Consider the following 19,409-nt stretch of genomic DNA (forward strand, 5'->3'; position numbering starts at 1 on the left):
CTTGCTGGGACCTGTAGTTCCACAAAAAAAAATGTTAAATAAACAACAGCACCCTATTAAACACCACATCTATTTATTAAAAATAAAAAACCCACAATAAATACACTAACCACCCTCATTTAAACCACATCTATTTATTAAAAATAAAAACACCCCAAATACTCACCAAAGATGTCTTCTTTCTTCTCCAAAAGCTCCGTGCTTGCCCCGGTCCCATAATATTTATACTTCCAAAATGGCTTGAATAATATCTTCTTCACTTTGCCCAGAAGGGGCCCCTTGTTGATTGAAGTTCTTTACAGTTTTAACACTGCCAGGGCAGTGTAACAGTGATGTGTTTATACAACACGCTGCTATCAAGCAGCGTGTTGTATCTGGCGTGTTTTGAAGCAAACTCTCCTGAGTTTGCTAACTCGCAGCTTCATACATTTGAGAGCTGTATAGCTGCAGTGGCAAACAGTCGGGAGTTTGATCCCTGGCGATTTTGCAAATAGCGATTTTGACAGAAGCAAAATTCTGGCGATTTTGCATGAAATCTCAGCTTCATACATCGGCGAGATTCAACTCTCCCGAGAAAATCGCTGGAGTTGCAAAATCGCACTTTGATACATTTACCCCCTGATCTGTGGTGGCATTATAATGTAGTCCCCCCCAGCCACCCTAATCTCTGTGGTGATAAAAACTGACTAAAAATCTCCGGTGGCTTTATAATGCAGACCACCTACCCTGATATCTATGGTGATAACAATTAGACGCCAGATATCTGGAGCAACCTAACTGAAACACCTACCCCTCCTGCTGTTCCTTACTGTCTCTTGATGTGCTGTAAAGGACGGCTGCCAGCTTCCTGAGCTCTGATTGGTGGATAGTACCAGCCATTCACCAGTCAGTTCGTGAAGACCTCCCAAACTGCAAGTATTATGACACACACATGTATGTGTGTATATATATATATATATATATATATATATATATATATATATATAAAAGGAGACGAACCAATGTTGAAATATGAAGCAATTATGGAGAAAAGTATCAGATATCAATTGAAATTGATAGAGATATTAGTGGCTTATTGTTAATTAGTCCAGGGTTGGGTAAAACGTCCCAGAGGAGTTGATGAGCTAGGTAAGACTGGGCAAAGTCTCTGATTTTGTGTTATTTGACCAAATGTAGTCAAGAAGAAGAGAGATGGTGGAAACCAAAATGAGACAGAAGGTAGTGTGAATGCTTCATGGAGAAAGGATGTATAACAGCCTGTGCTGGATTTAGCATTAGGCATACTAAGCCTTTGCCTAGGGGTGGCAGGTGGCTAATCTCTGCACAAATATGTGTGTTTGCCAAAGTGTTTCTTCAATTACCCTCAAGGAAAATCAACTGAGAAAAACCAGCTGCAGAGAATTTAACTGAGGCCAGGAAGTATTAAATAAACTACGGAACTATGAATCATTATTTATCCAGATATAAAGGAGTACCACTATATCAAACTCTGTGACAAGAGCATGGACACTATAAAAGAGGTGTGAATAGTAAATGGATGGGGCTAGGTACAGCCAAATTGTGTGTCCACTGGCTCCAATTATATAAAACGACCGATAATGGTATTTGCAGTTCAGCAGATCGGTGTCATGTGTATACCGACATAGGAGACTGTTCTGCACGAGTGCCTGCGTCCCATTGTAATAGTCCATACATCACATGTGGAAAATGGCAAACGTGTTGGATACATATACCCTGGGTTCTGCTGGTAATAGAGTTGTGTGAGTTAGAAGGAGCAAAGGACCTTATTCTAACTATCCTTTTACAACACCCATTAGTCAAAAACTTGAGGGAAAAGGTTTCTTTTACTCACATCCCCATTTCTCCTCCCATTCTGTCCAGGGAGTAAGCCATAAGCTGCCTGCCCTTTATGTTCTTCTAGCTCTGCAGTCCTTAATGTTTGTTATTCTGCACAGTACCTCATCAGTGAGTCAATAAATGAAGAAATGGTACAATGTGTGGCCGTCACACATTGTACCAGATATAATAGGATGTAACAAAGTGGTAATGTTAGTAAAATACATTTTCTGTACATTTACCTTGTTCAATTACATATAAAAATCTGAATAGTTTATTCTACTCAATTTTTCCAGTTAGATCTAATCAAGCAAGCTGATCATTTAAAAGTTGCTAATAATAAAATATACAAGGTGCAATCCCAGCTGGATCAGAAACAAGCACAACTAGATATGGGACAGGCACATTACGACGCAGCCGTGTTAGAGAAAATGGTGAGTGCTGGGAATGCTTATCTCTCTCCATCCACAATGCATCTGCAGTTCTGGCTGCCTCTTCCCTCTCATATACAGTATTTATGTTTGGCTGTTTCGTGTCTTGAGGCAGCAAGATCAGGGATTTCTTCCCCAGCCTGTTCCCGTCTATAAAACCAGCGAGCAGACTCACCATGCAGTGATGCAAGTAAACAGCCATCTGGTTCCTAGAAGAAAATGATTGTGAGAACAAGTTTGATTAGAAGTTGCAGATATCCAGAAAGTGAGGAGTTAATATATATCCAGTTCTGTGTCTTCCTGGTTTGTTTTTCTGCTTTAGAAAATATATAAGTTTGTATCATACAAAAGGTAATTAGAATAGAAGAATTTTAACAAAGTTGTTTTAGTAGATAGTCTGATTAATACCAAAAGACAACTTTGAATTTTTGGATGGTAAACGTTTTAAACTAATCTAATTCCTGAAATAAAATAAAATTTGCACCTCTGATGATCACTATTAACTGTACATGTAGATAGTAGATGACTGAGAGCAGGATGTATTATGACATCAATGTAAAGTGTCAGAATGGTACTAGAATAAGTTAGTAAATATAATGAGAAAAGCGATAAAGTATCAACAGATTATTAAAAATAACAAAATGTGAGCTCACATAATAGAAGTCAAGCAATAGTAATGTTGGACATAACTAATCAAGATTCCCTGAGGATAAAAATTTGGTGTTAAGACCCTGTATCACAATATGCAGCACTGGTGCAATTTTAGAAGCTGGTAATAGATTGTGCAGGTGGCTCTACTTATAGCTGTAATGACATGTATTGGAGAACATATGAAACCTAATTCAGCCACTTGAGTAAGGTAATCAATGTCACTACTTAGCAAGTAAAAACCTTGCCAATAGAATTCATTATGTAGTGTCTTGAAAATAACAGTCACGGCACAATCACGGCAACATCCTCCAGTCAGAACCTCAGATGTGCTCACTACGGTAGCGACTTCGATGTAGACTGATGGTTAGTATAAGGTCACGTTTCTTAGTGGAAGCTTCATCACAGGCTGTAGAAAAGATCTAATGCCCTTGTCATCACATAGCTTCATTGAGGAACAGAGATTATGTGTAGATTGATGGAGAAAACAGGGTCTTTTCACAAAAGCGTTAGTTTAAATGTCTGCCATATAGCAGATAGTATAAAAAGCTTGGTGTTATTAGTAAGTAGAAATAAAAACACAAAGGGCCTGATTCATTAAGGAAAGTAAGGCAAAAAAGGAGTAAATTTTCTCCTGGACAAACCATGTCACAATGCAAGGGGTGCATAATAAATACTGGCTGTTTTTTCATATTCCACACAAATACTTGATAGCTTTATTGTTACACTGAAATTTAAAGTTGATCTAGGACATGCCCTATCCAACTATAAATCTGTCCCCACATTTTAAATGTACCCCCCCCCCCCCCTCTAATGCAACATGGTTTTTCCAAGGTGCAAAGTTACTTCTTTATTTTGCTTTACTTTCCTTAATGAATGAGGCCCAAAGTCTTACCATAGGAATCACTTACATGTTAGGGTGTAGAGAAAAGAGCTTGATATTCTGGTATTAATGGAAAGTCTGGAGCTCATACAACATGAAGCAGCAAATAAAACATCTAACGCGTTTCATTGCATGGGTGCAACTTCATCAGAGGAGTAAAGAAAGTGCTGCCATCTTCATCTACATACTGTGAACAGGGTCAATAATTGTAAATTTAATGAGATATACATGTAAATATAATGTGCCGTGTTATATATTTCTTTTTTCATATCTGTACACATGTTTATACTGATCCTAGAAGAAAAACAGATCCAGTCCCATTAATGCCTGTGCTAAATCTGGATCCACACTCTGTACCTACAGGAAACTCTGTGACTACACATACATTACAAAGTGAATATAATTGTATTAACCTTTTACAAATTGTCAAATATAAAAAGATGGCCAATGCAATTAGCAAACACAATATATGGATATGTATAGTCTTATGAAGTCCACCTGCATGTTTTATTCTTTTAATATGTCTCTCACCGTTATGGTCCTGTTTTTTTATTTCTTTGGCCATTATTACCTGTAGAATGTAAAACTGGGTCACATGTGTTTATTGGATTTAGTGGCACCTGATTGGACAAATGACCTCTCCTGGATATTAGGGAGCTGTAAACTCCTAAGGTAGTTGCTTCCCACAAAGTTCAGGGTTCACATCTCTGCAAGCCACAGTAAGAATTCAAAAACATAAATGTAAATGCAATGTAAGAAAAGTTTATATTATTTATATTTGTAAAGAAAATACTTTCTTTCCTTAGACCCTCCTCAAGGATGTAGAATATTACAAAAAAAGGATGGAAGCAGAATCAGCCCTTATACATGAGCTCGGTGGGGAGATCAGATGGGCTCAACCATGCAGGGAATTAAAATCTCAGATTACCAGGTGCATTCTGAAGCATTGCAGCTACAAATATGTCAAACAGGGCTGAATATTCCACCAGCAAAAAAATATTTTTAAAATATTTCTCTTTCCTGCCATTGGGGGACACTTCGAGACCTTGGGGTATAGTAGTGGGTCCAGGAGTTTTGTCACTTTAACAACTTGTTGATTTGCAGTCTCTATGCCCCTCTTCCACTACAGCCTCTTCAGTTTTTGTTAAGTGACTAAGAAGTTAGGTCACTTCAGTATAGGCTCCTGCCTATACTGTGTTAGTATATAGATTATTCATGGTTTTGTTTTTTTCTTTCCTACAGGTGCTTCGCGGGACTCGAACCAAGGCCCAGGGGAGTGAGTAAAGACTTATGCTCTGCTCACTCCAGGTCCCGCGGTTGGTAAGTAGATGCTTAGCACTCTTACTAAGCACCTATGCCGGCATCCCCTAGACAGATGAGCAGATTGGGGCATACAAAGACCATTAGGGTCAGTAATAAGAGGTATTTTACCTCATATTTTTTGACCGCAGTAGTGCTCACTGCTGGGGGAGGAAGCTGTAGCAGCCTCTCCTCCCGCACCGATTCATATGCCAGAAAGCCACTGTCAACGAGCGGAAAGGGGGAAAAGCAGCTCTCGCACTCATAAGGAGGCGAGTCGACTGTAATGGCGGCGCACACACCTGGACACTTTAAAGTGTGCCGGCAGAGTATTTGGTGACCATATTTTTTATTTAGTCTGGGGGAGGTGGCAGACGGATATTTCCCTTTCTCTACCCGCCCACTAAGCACTTCCTGCTGCGAACTGAGAGCTCTGGCAGACATTTTATAGGGCAGAGATATTAAGCAGGCACGCTGCTAAGTCTAAACTGTCGATTCTGTCTCTCCTCTCTGAGTTTTCTAGCTTCCTAGACCAGTGAGAGAGGGTTATATGTTTGCTATTGTGATTTGTACCTCATAACTTTCACATATAGCACGTTTATAGTGTTTTGAAGGAGAGTGGTGTTTACTGTAGGATTTCCTAGTTCAGTGACTAGGTAATCTCCTACCTCAGCAGCCAGCAGATTTTAAAATAATTTAACTACTAATCTGCTTATTAAAAAAAAAAAGATATATATGAGATTATGTCTGAGAAGGGGACATATAAATCTAAATGGCACTCTGGCTCTACTGTCTATTTTACCTGTACCAAGTGTAATTCTAAATTACCTGTTGGACAGACAGACCGTGAAGCCCTCAGTGCAACCTTTGCTGCTAATACCTAGGTGCGACAACACGCAGCCCAGGCAGTGTCTACAGCTTTGGAAGAACCTCTCTGGGCAAGATCGTTGTTTTCAGTCATGGAGAAACTCACACATGTGATGCTACGGGCCGCAGAGGTACCTGAACATTCTTCTAGCACTTTGACACATAGTCAGTCGGACGAGGCCTCAGCTTCTCAAGCTGAGAGTGCCCACAGAGAGGATAGACTATTATCTATGCTTTGCAAGGGCAAGAGGACTATCCCTAATGAGGTATTGTACCTAGATAGGGAGTCTAATTACTCTTCAGAGGAGGAAGGGGAGGTGAACTTAGATCCAGAAGAGGAATCTTGCTTTGAAGGGAAGGCTTCCTCAGTTCATAATGTTAATGGCCTCATTTTAGGAATCAGACACACTTTGGGGTTCGCTGAGCCTGAACCCACAGCACAATTAGGTTTTTCATTATTTAAGAAGTCTAAAGCTCAGTTAGCGGCTTTTCTTCAGTCTCCTGAATTGTTGGAAATGTTGGCTGAGGCTTGGAGAAGGCCAAACAAACAATTTATGATGCCATGCAGATTCAAGTCTCTTTACCCCCTACCATCAGAAGACTCTGTTAAGTGGGAGTTGCTACCTAGGGTAGATACCCCAGTAGCACGCTTAGGGTCTTCCTCGGCTATTCCCACGCAGGAACGGATATCCCTTAGGGATCCCACGGATAAAAAATGTGACTTAGCTCTATGCTCTGCTTATACAGCGGTAGGGAGTCTTTTTAAACGTAATATGGCTGAAGCGTGAGCTAATAAGGCCATACAACTGTGGACAGAGAAGATGGTAAGGGGATTACAGAAAAATATTTCTCGTACAGAGCTTTTAACATTAGCAGAACGTGTTCTAGAAACTTCTGAATATGCTGCTAATGCAGCTATGGATGCCGTGTCTGTCAATGCAAAAGCATCGGCACTGGTTATTGCAGTCTGCCGTAGTCTATGGTTAAGGTTGTGGTCAGTGGATTCGGATTCCAAAAGAGCTGTAACTTTGTTTGGCTCAGAGCTAGAGAACAGGAAGCTACCGGAGATAAAGGTTCCTCCCTTCCCACAGTAAACAATAGACCCTCGGCTAGGTAGGTTTCGCTCCTTTCGGAGTTTCGCCCGAGTCAGGACTTCAGCTCCAAGAGCCCAGTACTCGGCTCCCAGGGGAGCGTTTAACAGAGGCAGAGGGGACAGAGGTCCCGCTAGCCGTGGGTCCTCGCGACCAGCAGACAAGACAACTGCTTGACAGACCCTCGTCCAGGGAAACGCAGGTAGGGGCCCGTTAGCGTTGGTTCAGAGACCAGTGGTGGTCATCCACCATGGATCTCTGGATTCGGGAGATTGTATTCAGAGGCTATGTCATAGACATAGCTCAGTTTTTCTCCCTAAGATTTTTCACCACGCCCCTTCTGCTGTGACCTGTTAAGCGCAATGCGCTTCAAGAGGCCATCCAAAACTTCTGTTTGCAGAAGTAATAACTCAAGTCCCAATTCAGGAGAGAAGGCGGGGGTTCTACTCCAACCTCTTTCTTGTACCAAAGCTGGATGCTACCTTCTGGCCAATCCTGAATCTTCGGTTACTAAACAAGCATCTAAAGATTCAGAAATTTCGAATGGAATCTCTGAGATCAGTTATTGCTGGAAAAGAACAGGGGGAATTCCTTGCCTAGATAGACATCAAGGATGCCTATCTGCATGTCCCGTTATGGAAGAAACACAAGTGTCTGCTCCGGTTTGCGGTGGGGAGATCCCATTTCCAGTTCAGGACCCTCCCTTTCGACCTGGCAACTGCTCCCCGGGTATTCACCAAGATAATGACAATCATGGCGGGGCTTTTACGACAGAAGGGAATAACTATTATTCCCTATCTGGATGACCTTCTACTGAAGGCTCCGTCTGCATTGCTCCTATCTCCACACATTCAGATTGCAATGCAGTTTCTTCAGGCTCACTGTTGGGTACTGAATGTTCCCAAGTCTTCGCTATCTCCAGCGCAGCAGATGCGTTTCTTGGGCCTCATGTTCAACACACAGACCCAGAGAATATATCTCCTGGAGGAGAAGGTGCTTTCCCTTCGTCTAAAGCAGGCCTGTCCAACCTGCGGCCTTCCAGATGTTGTGAAACTACAAGTCCCAGCATGCCCTTCCAGCTATCAACTGGTTGTCTACCAGCAAAGCATGCTAGGGCTTGTAGTTTCACAACACCTGGAGGGCCGCAGGTTGGACAGGCCTGGTCTAAAGGTCAGGTCTCTTCTGACGAGGGAGAAAGTATATATCCTCAGTTGCATGAAGCTCCTGGGAACGATGGTTTCGGTATTCGAAGCAGTAGCTTATGCGCAGTTCCATTCATGCTCGCTTCAGAGGGAAATTATCTGAAATGGTCAGAATCTCAAAATCATCTGGACAAACAGTTAATTCGCCTGTCCACTCAGACTCGGGTATCTCTAGCTTGGTGGTTATCCAGGGACAACCTGGAAAAAGGACAGTCTCTACAGTCCTGGGCATGGACCCAGGTCACGACAGACGCAAGTCTGGTAGGATGGGGAGGCGTTTCAGAACCTCTGAGGTTTCAGGGTCTCTGGTCCTCCCAAGAAGCCTTGCTTCCAATAAACATTATGGAGCTCAGAGCAGTTTACTTGACTCTAACAAGAGCACAAGGGTTCCTCTCAGGGAAACCCCTACAGATTCAATCGGACAATGCCACCACAGTAGCCTACATAAATCACCAGGGCGGCACTCGCAGCGCAGCTGCCATGCGAGAAGTGACTCGAATTTTATCATTGGCAAAGCAGCATGTTCCCATAATTGTGGCAAATTACATTCCGGGGGTGGAAAATTGGGAGGCAGATTTTCTAGGCAGACAAACTGTCCATCCGGGCGAATGGACTCTGAACAAGCAAGTTTTCACCCTCATGTTGGAATGCTGGGGAGTACTGGACATCGATCTGATGGCGTCCAGATTAAACCATCAGCTCCCGGTATATGGATCAAAGGCGCGAGACCCACAAGCGAGGTTCACGGATACAATGTCGGTCCCATGACAGTTCCAAATGGTGTACATATTTCATCCGATTCCTATGTTACCTTGGGTTGTCAAGAAGCTCAAGAGAGAGCGGGTTCCCGCAATCGTGATAGCCCCGTATTTGCCACGCAGAGCGTGGTTCACAGATCTTCTGGGACTGGCAGCAGCATCTCCCTTCAGGTTCCCCATGCGACCAGATCTTCTAGTTAGGGACCCTAATCCTAATCCTTAAGGCTAGAGGGTTCTCTCAAGAGGTCGTTTCCACCATGATCAAAGCTAGAAAGGCTTCGTCTGCAGCCATTTATCATAGGGTCTGGAGGACTTATATCCAGTGGTGTGAGACTCAAAAATTTCACACTTCAAGATTTGTTCTCCCCCGTCTGTTAGCCTTCTTACAAGTAGGGCTACAAAAAGATCTTCGCTTAGGATCTCTGAAGGCATAGATATCAGCGCATTCAGTTTATTTTCAACTTAAGCTTATAACCTATAGAGATATTCAAGTTTTACTTCAAGGAGTTCTTCATGTCCAAGCTCCTTTCTGTCACCCAGTGGAGCCCTGGGATCTCAATTTGGTGCTTCATGCACTGGCCAAGCCACCGTTTGAACCATTACACTTGGCGGGTTTACATCATCTTACTTGGAAGACAGCATTTCTCTTGGACCTTGCGTCAGCTCGCAGGGTGACGGAATTAGGAGCGCTTTGCTGCGATTCCCCTGCAATTCCCCTTTTCTCATTTTTCATGCGGACAGGACGCGGTACTTCGGACCAAGCCTGGTTTTGCCCGAAGGTGGTTTCCAGATTTCATTTACAGCAGAAAATTGTTGTTCCAGCGTTCCATCCTTCCCAGTCCTCTCAGGAGGAATCCTTGAGGTTGCTGGATGTGGTACAGGCACTTCAGTGTTATGTGGACCGCACGGCCTCTGTTAGAAAAACCAGGCACCTCTTTGTCCTTTATGAAGTGAATAAGAGGGGGTGGCCTGCGTCAAAACAGTCTACTGCTCGCTGGATTACCTCTATTATTCGAGAGGCCTACATAGTGGCTTCTCAGCCCGTCCCGCCCAATTTAAGAGCACATTCTACCAGAGCAGTAGAAACTTCTTGGACGCCGCGCCACGGAGTGTCGGCGGAACAGTTGTGTAGGGCAGCGATGTGGTCTTTTGTCCACACTTTCACAAAGTTTTACAGATTACAAAGCTTCGCATCGGCTGATGCAAGCTTTTGCCGTAGAATTATGCACGCAGCGGTGCCAGAGCACTCTCACCCTTGAGGAAGCTTTGGTATATTCCCAAGGTCTCGCAGTGTCCCCAATGGCAGGAAAGAGAAAATAAGATTTTTACTCACCGTAAAATCCATTTCTCTGACTCCATTGGGGGACACTGCGCACCCTCCCTTGCTCTGTATATAGTTCTGTGTGTGAAGGTTATTTGTTTGATGGTAACTCTGTGGGTTCTCTACTTCTCCTCTCACTCTTGGTTAGTCAAACTGAAAAGGCTGTAGTGGAGGAGGGGCATAGTAGGGGAGGAGACTGCAAATCAACAAGTTGTTAAAGTGACAAGACTCCTGGTCCCACTACTATACTCCAAGAGAAATGGATTTTACAGTGAGTAAAAATCTTATTTTTTTTTAATTTGAGGCATCACTGTTTTGCACTGCAAAGTCACAAAAACCTTCTTATTAAACTGCAAAATTAGCTGATATTACATTGTAATTGCACCACAATATTGCTCCATATTTACACCTTGCTGCTGTTGCCAGAGGTAATATACAGTAATTAAACCGTCTGTTCAATACGTTTTCAACCACTGACCTGCTAGAGCAGTAAGATGCAACCATTTGGCATAATCCATCAATTTCCAAAGTGAGTAGTGCACCAGGTCATGCTACATTAACTTCACTCATAACATTATACTTCAGTGAAAATGCTGATTTTTATCGTGTTCCATCTGTATGACTCATTACTGCAGAACTTGGATACTATAAGCCTTACTTACCTTCATTATATTCTATCCAAACACCTAGACACAACCTGCTGTGTAGCCAGATCTATCAATTGTACTAACTGCACAATGTGATGCTATATAAGTAAATGCTACATAATCACATTGTTTGCAGGCATTGTATTTACTGGCTTTCAAGTTGGCGTTTTATGTTTTCAGGCTTGTTGGTGATGTCCTGCTAGTGACTGCTTTCCTGTCATACTGTGGACCATTTAATCAAATATTTAGGAATATTTTTCTCAAAGATTTATGGGAAATGGAAATAAAAAATAGGAAAATTCCATTTTCGGAAAACTTGAATATAGTTTCAATGTTTGTGGACCAGTCAACTGTAAGTATAACATTATATTTTTCATTGTTTTTATTTGGCTTTCCAATGTACTACTTTCACTATAGTTGTACAACGTGGGTTGGACTATATGAAAAATATACAGTCACTTGGCAGGGAATATAACTTTCACCTTTATTTCACAGATTATATGCATTATATCCAGTTCTAAGAATATCAGAGCTGCTGCATTGTCTAAATCCTTTCATAATTTCGACTCCCTGGGGCATCCAGACACTAATCCAATCCTCAATCCTGTTCAAGTAGTGGCCATAACCAACTTTTTGGTGAAGTCTCCTCCTGGACGCACTTTTGTGAGACCTCATCTTCATTCCAAACTTTTAAGTTGGGCTCACGATTCCAAATTTGCGGGTCATTTGGGCTACAAGCAGACTGTTGCTTTTCTCTCCAGATACTATTGGGTGCCCTCTCTTGGTTCTGATGTCCGTAAGTTTGTACAGGCTTGCAGCACATGCACGTCACAAGGTTCTCAGACAATGTCCTCCTGGTCTTCTTCTCCCTCTTCCAATCCCAGACTCCCCCTTGACCAGTGTCACCATGGACTTCATTACTGATTTACCCCAAAGTCATGGCTACAAATCTATCTGGGTTGTTGTAGATAGATTTTCTAAAATGGATAATTTCACACCGTGTAAAGGACTACCATCGGCCTCTGAACTTGCAAAGCTATTTCTGAGGAACATCTTCTGTCTCCACGGCTGACCACATGAAATTATCTCGGATCATGGAGTTCAATTTGTGACAAAATTGTGGAGAGCTTTTTGTGGGAACCTTGGAGTCAATCTCAAATTCTCCTCTGGATATCATCCCAGACGAACGGACAGACCGAACGTGTTAATCAGGACCTAGAATGTTTTTTGCGATGCTTCTCATCTGAACATCAGTCCTCTTGGAGTGATCTTCTCTGCTGGGCAGAGTTTGCACACAATAATCTAGTGCATTCTTCCACAGGTTTCTCTCCATTTCTTACTGTCTATGGCAGACATCCGGTACCCTCTTCTTTACATGAGATTCCTATCTCATCCGTTTCGACTGCAGACTCTCTAACACGTAACATGTCTCAAATCTGGTCCCAGACCCAAGCAAGGCCTCCCTGCGTTATAAAGGCGCTGCTGATCGTCATCGTAGGAACTTTCCTGTATTAATGGTTGGAGATTGTGTATGGTTATCCACTCGCAACCTCAGACTTTGTGTTCCTTCAATGAAATTAGCTCCACACTTTATTGGTCCCTTTTCCATTTTGCAAGTTATCAACCCTGTCTCTTACAAAATTTCCTTTCCGTCTTCTCTCAAGATCCATAACACCTTCCACATCTCGTTACTGAAGCCTCTGGTTCTCAACAAGTTCTTCAAGGAGCCTGTCACACCTCTCCGTTCAAGACTTTTCAAGGAGAGGAATATGAGGTTGAAAGAATCTTGGTTCGTTGTCTGAGTGGCAAGACCCAGTTCCTTGTACACTGGAAGGGCTATGGCCCCGAGGAGAGATCCTGAGTGGATGAAGTCGACCTCCATGCTCCTCGCTTCTTGCTTCTTGCTGTGTTTCCTGACAATAGCAATCCTTATTTAGGGGAGAGAAGGGGAGGGGGGTACTGTAAGGTGCCGTCCCTGCTGTTTCTCCATGAAGTGGGGATGGTCGCCTGACAGATCTGGCCGGGGCGTCCTATTGCTAGACAACAGGCACGCAGTGTCCCCGGCCGTCTCCGCTCTGTTGGGCGCATGCGCTCTGTCCGCCCGTTGTTAGGCAACGTGACACGCTCCTGTTCTGGCGGTCAGCGTGTCTGACTGCCCCTGCTTTCAGCCAATGAACCTACAGCAGTCTCTATTTTAATCCTACTTTGGCGCCATTAGGGTGTCAGAGTATCAGGTCCCCTGTTCTCCAGCTGTTGCTATTGTTCCTGCCCTTATTTGGCTTTGACCCAGCTTTCTCTGACTCCTCCTCTGGTTCCTGCCTTCTACCCCTGTTGTTGACTCCGGTTTGCTGACTATTCTCCTGGATTTCTTGTGACCCTTGATCTTGGCCTGTCTGGTTTTTCTGTGGATTACCCTTCTGTATTGTCATCTCCATTTGGTTTTATCCTGTCTAGGTGGACCACGCCCTGCGTACCTCTTGCAGTCAACCCCAAACCTCCTTGCAGGGGTCCCTGGTGAACACCAGGGTTACGTTAGACTCCGCACCTCCTAGTTAAGTGGCGCTAATACCAGTTGGTGGCTTGAGCATCCTAGTCCAGCGGCTCTCCGAGCTTGACAACAGCAAAGAGATTTTGTTCCCACATATTCTATGATATCATTATTTAGTGATATAGCCATAGACTCTCACAATGGAGGTGTCGTGAATTTTACATCAGAGGTTACTGTTAGTCACAAATGTCTGTAGGAGTATGATTTGGAAATCTGGATACAACTACCTTACTGAGTGCCCCATACAGAACATATTCTTTTTCTCTTTGACTTACAGTGTATGATTATTATGAACAGACAGGAACAAAAAAGAAAACCTTCTCTTGGCACCCAAATTTTTATAAATATTAATAATTATAGCGGCTGCATAGGAGGCTGCAACCCTCCTCACATGCAAAAGCACAACACAAAAGAAAAATGCAGCACTAAAACTGTCTATAAATGATAAATCTTGGAGACTGAAGCAAAGGATGGTCTCACACAGTCAGAAGATAAACGTAATAATGTTTATTATATCAAATACAAATAAATTACATATATGTTCGAATATATTGAGAATCAAGGCTAAAAAACCCTATAAAAATACCATATATAAACAAATATAAACAGTCTGGGTGATATATAAATAAATAGGATAAAATGCTACAAATATATGTATATCTAGAAAATCTTTGTTAATATATCACTGTGGGCCCACAGACAAAGGCATTCAGTTTGAACAAAGTAGCAACAGTCTTTTTCCCAAACAAAAAATGGGTAGATATATCTAACCAGACATCGAAAAATCTGAATGAATGAATCCAATTGATAAAAACATATACCACAGGAAGTGGATATATTAAATACAAACTTCTCCAGAAATTGATAGTATTTTGAGGAAACTTCCAAGGCTCCCTGTCCAAAAAAGGCAGTCTGATGGTAATTATGTGTGGCAGGAGCAGTTATCAGAAATATGTATATGGACGGTAATATGCAAAGATATGCATAGTAGCTGGGGCCACTCAGAAAGAACCGGCCAGCAGTGCTTACCTGTCCTGCTGATAAATTCACTCGGATCCCTATTGTGCTGATATCCGATGCAAATAGACCTTTGTGTCTGTCAGAATCACTTGGTGGAATTGATGATACCTGCCAGCAGTTGGCGCTACTGAGTACTGAGGCGCGGAGTCTAACACACCCCTGGTTTTCGCCAGGAACCCCCGCAAGGAGGTATGGACTTTTGCTGCAAGGGACGTGCAGGTCGTGGCCCTCAGTATCAGTCAGCTGGTGAGGTAACAATTGAGGCAGCGGTGGCAGCCCACCAGGATGCAGGATGGAAGAGTAGTCAACAAGCCGGGTCAAAACCTGAGGAATGGATATAGCCAAATCAGAAGCAGGAGAATGGTCAGGAAGCCGGGTCAGTACCAAATATCACTCAAAGCCAGAATCATGAACCAAAGGAGAAGTCAGAAACAAGCCGGGGTCAGAATCCAAATAGCAACACAGGAACAAACGCTGGAGCAAGGCTGAAGACCAAATACTCTGGCACTAAACATGTGTCAGAGGCTGCTTATATACCCTAAGGTGCCTCCTGATAGGGTTAGGAAGATTTTGGTGGTAAGACATGCTGGCTGCAGAGATAGCGTCCTGCTGCTAGGCAACAGGACATGGTTGCTGAGAAGGTGCAGGCGTCCGTCTCCTGCACCAAGTGTCAGTGCGGAGACGGCGCCTGACAGTGTCACAGATAGACCCGTGGTGCAGACTGTGTCCTCACTGAAAAAATGCTCCTAGCATTTATATAATCCATGCGTATATATGGCATGGTGAAACTAACTGGCAATTAGCAGCGGAAAGTATCCACTATTTGAAACTTCAATGGAGTAGCGGGGTCACGATGAGAAATTGCCCGAACAACACAGCTGAATCCAGATTAGAAGCAGATATTCAAGGTTAAATATGTTCCAATTGTCTCATTGAATCACTTGCAGATATCAATCCAAATAGGGTTCTATGGAATAGTCATAATAAGCTAACGCGTTTCATTACAACAAAGTAACTTCTTCAGAGGGAAATCTGAATTTCTTTTGTATGATTATTAAGTTTTTTTTTCTATAAGATTTCTATAAGATATTAATACAAATTATGTGTCAGGGATGTGAGGACCTGGTGCAGTGAGAACTTTCTCTTTGGTATAAATCAGTCACTTTGCCACAACATACTTTACCAATCTCATTATCCAATGGGAATCTTACTATTTTTATTAACTTTTCATTAAAATATATGTCAGATATCATTCATAATGTGTATATATTCACTTTATATATCATATCTGCATTCTTGTGGACTCTAAGCCCTCCATTGTGACACTGTAACTTCAAGTGACCCCCATTAAAATATTCCTGTGAATATTGGCATCCTCATTTTATTCAGAAATATGAACTAATTTTCTTATACAGATATGTGTGTTTTACAGTCAGAGAATGTTCACATTAGTCACTTCCCCAGTGGAGCTTACCTTCTAATTTCCCTGCTCCTTTCACATGAAACACACACACAGACTATGGAAAATTTTAGTGAGAATCCTTTAACTTTTTACTATGGGAAAACCCTGAAGTACCTGGGTAAAATCTTTGCAAATACAGACAAAATGTGCAAACTCCATGTAGGTAGACCCTAATGCTGAGAGGCAACAGTGCTAACAGTTACCTATCTATTGGCATGTGAGGTGGCCAAAATAATCACATTGTATTTCTAGTTCTGTGTTTTTTGAAGATGGGTCTACTTTCAGTTTCTTAAATGTCTTTTATTTGAAGGTGAGTGAATGGTACCTTCAGGGTTTACCAGGAGACGATTTTTCCATTCAAAATGGCATTATCATTACCAAGGCGACCAGACACCCACTTCTCATTGACCCCCAGACTCATGGGAAGACATGGATAAAAAATAAGGAGAAAAACAATAAACTTCAAGTAGGTGGTGGTACAATTGTACATTTTATCTATATGCTCTGTGATAGTATATTAAAATAATAATTTTGTCCCATCATCAGTGACATGATTTGTGTGCAGCACTAATTTGCTACATGTAATCTGAATCTAATTATAGCTACAATATCAATATAGAATGTCTTCAGACTTATCAGAGTCTTCCTGTATTATAAAAAAAACTAGTATTACCTGTGTCATTCCCTAACACACTGTACTCTCCCTGCTATTAACCATAAGTGAAAATGCTTTTTTGAAAATTAAAGGTAATAACTACTACTTCATCTGACCTTCAGCAAAGTACATATATTTTGTATTCCCTTTATTGGTTATATTTCAGGATGTGCACTCATTTTGGGAAAGTAACCATTGCCAGGATCAGGAAAAAAAGAAATTTATAATTACAGATACAGCAGGTATCAAAGTATTTTTTTACCACTGCTCAACTCTGCTGCCATTGTGTAGCCCATGCATCATCATCATCATCATCTATTTATATAGCACCACTAATTCCGCAGCGCTATACAGAGAACACACTCATATCAGTCCCTGCCCCATTGAAGCTTACAGTCTAAATTCCCAAACATACATAGCGTTAATTTGATAGCAGCCAATTACCCTACCAGTATGTTGGTTTTTTTGGAGTGTTGAAGGAAACCAGAGCGCCCGGAGAAAAGCCACACAAACACGGGTAGAACATACAAACTCCACACAGATAAGGCCATGATTGGGAATTGAACTCATGACCCCAGTCATGAGTTCAAACTTAACTTTCCCAAGAGACCCAGGAATGATGCAGATGACTCAGCACAAAATTTTGACATCTGGTCTGGTCTAAAAGAATTGACCAAACAAAGTGACACCTCTGCTGTAACTCCACCTGATCCTACTATCAACATTCAAAGGATGGTGGAGGATTATTTTCACAACAGCATAGAAATAGACACATCAGACAGTCCCTTTACAAACTGGGAGGAAAAAAAGGGAATTTGGAGACCCATGTACCAACTCGCTTTGCACTGCCTAAGCTGCCCACCCTCCAGCGTGTACTCGTAAAGAGTTTTCAGCACAGCCGGGAACCTTGTCAGCGATCGGCGTAGGAGGTTACTTGCTCAAAATGTAGAGAAGATGATGTTCATAAAAATGAACTTCAAGTTCCACGAGGAGGGCCTTTACCGCCAATCACATCAAAATACTGAGACTTCTGTAATGGTGGATTCCAGCAGTGATGAATTAATAATGTGTGAGGATGATGTACAAACTTAAGAGGGTGAGGATGAGGCTGAGGATGATTGTTTTGTGGGGGCCCAAACAAACCAAGCACATCAGCCTCAAAAGTGCCACTCCTTGTCACTGAAGTGCTTGGTTTGTTAAAGTGTGCATGTCCTTTTTAAGATCCAACATAAAGTTGGGTGGGAGGGCCCAAGGACAATTCCATCTTGCACCACTTTTCCTTTCAGTTACAGCTGTGTGCCACTGTTACCTACATGTGCTATATACTGTCATGTGCTTTGAAAAAATCTTAGACACCCATTGATAATGAAGATGACTCAGCACAACATTTTGACATCTGGTCTTGCCTAATGTAAAATAATTGACCAGAATTAGTGACATCTCTGCTGTAACTCCACCTGATCCTACGATCAACTATCAACATCCAAAGAATGGTGAAGGATTATTTTAATTTTTTTTGAACAGTATAAAGACAACAGTTTTATTAACATAGAACAGCACTGCTTGCAGAAGTAATGTAAGCATGGATGTCTAAATAAACGTGTATATGTCTTACCTTCCACTGCTGTTTCATCAGTATTGCACAAAGTGTTTGTACTTTACGTCAAAGGTACCTAACTATATTATAATTTTTTGGGAATTGGGATTGGAAGCTCAGTGATGAACTTGCATTTTGCTGTGAATTACAATGGCTCTTTTTAGTGCATTGTCTGGCACCCTGGATTGGTCTGGGTCTGATAAAAGCATGCATCCCTGGGGGATGGGGCAGCGCTCGTCACCATGTATTAGCTGTAGAATTACCACAGTTATCCAAGGAACGGGTGGAGCGATCAAATGAACCATGACTGATTTCATGATCCCAGGACAATTCCATCTTGCACCACTTTTCTTTACTGACACTGCTGTGTGGCAATGTGTCCTAGATGTGCTAGGAACTGCCGTGTATTTGAGTCATTGCTCTGTTGCTTAGCATCCAGCCAGGTCGCTGCAGTCTTTGTTTGAAAGTGTATTAAAATAATATTGTGACCTGTGAGGTGGTCAAAATTGACTGCAAATGACTTGAAATTAGTTTTATTGAGGTTAATAATAGTGTAGGAGGGAAAAAAAGCAAAAATATGTGATTTTAGCAAAAAAAAAAAATGGATTTTAGGAAAAAATCGGGATGCAAAACCAAAACATGCCAGGGCGGTTTTTCCAAAACCGAAACCAAAACACGAAGTTAATTGAGATCCAAAACCAAAACCAGAACACGGAGGTCAGTGAACATTTCTTATACATACATGTTTATGCAGAATATGTATGTGTGTGCAACTAAATGGTATTTCATTATAATTATACCTGCACTTGTTACATAAAGCATGATAATTACATTAAAGTATTGTGCTTAATATCACTTATATTGTGTTACATATTTATATGTCCTTATAATGTAAGATTTAAATGCAGTGTTACTGTTACTGTTATATATAATCACATCTTTTATACTTAGATATTGTAACCCTGCCATCCACTGTCAAAGATTAGTACTCGATTATAATTATTTTTATCAGATTTAAGACACTAATAAGGAAGGTGCAAGGCAGGAGATTCTTTGGAATCTTTCTGGTGGAAAAATAGCCATTGGGCCCCATTCTTGATGTGAAGATTGTCATGGAAGTAAAGTGTATTCCAAAAAGTTGCCA

General features: G+C 41.9%; 1 protein-coding gene across 1 annotated transcript in view; it reads left to right on the top strand.

The window, feature by feature from the left end:
* Nucleotides 1–19,409, top strand: part of DNAH8 (dynein axonemal heavy chain 8) — a 354,390-nt gene that overhangs the window by 239,455 nt on the left and 95,526 nt on the right. The window contains exons 71-74 of the mRNA XM_075204457.1: nucleotides 2,133–2,270; nucleotides 4,605–4,729; nucleotides 11,164–11,335; nucleotides 16,324–16,479. Of these exons, the coding sequence (XP_075060558.1) occupies nucleotides 2,133–2,270; nucleotides 4,605–4,729; nucleotides 11,164–11,335; nucleotides 16,324–16,479 (591 nt within the window). The remainder of the gene's footprint in view (nucleotides 1–2,132; nucleotides 2,271–4,604; nucleotides 4,730–11,163; nucleotides 11,336–16,323; nucleotides 16,480–19,409) is intronic.

Source organism: Mixophyes fleayi, chromosome 3 (assembly GCF_038048845.1).
Source record: "Mixophyes fleayi isolate aMixFle1 chromosome 3, aMixFle1.hap1, whole genome shotgun sequence".
NCBI lineage: Eukaryota > Metazoa > Chordata > Amphibia > Anura > Limnodynastidae > Mixophyes > Mixophyes fleayi.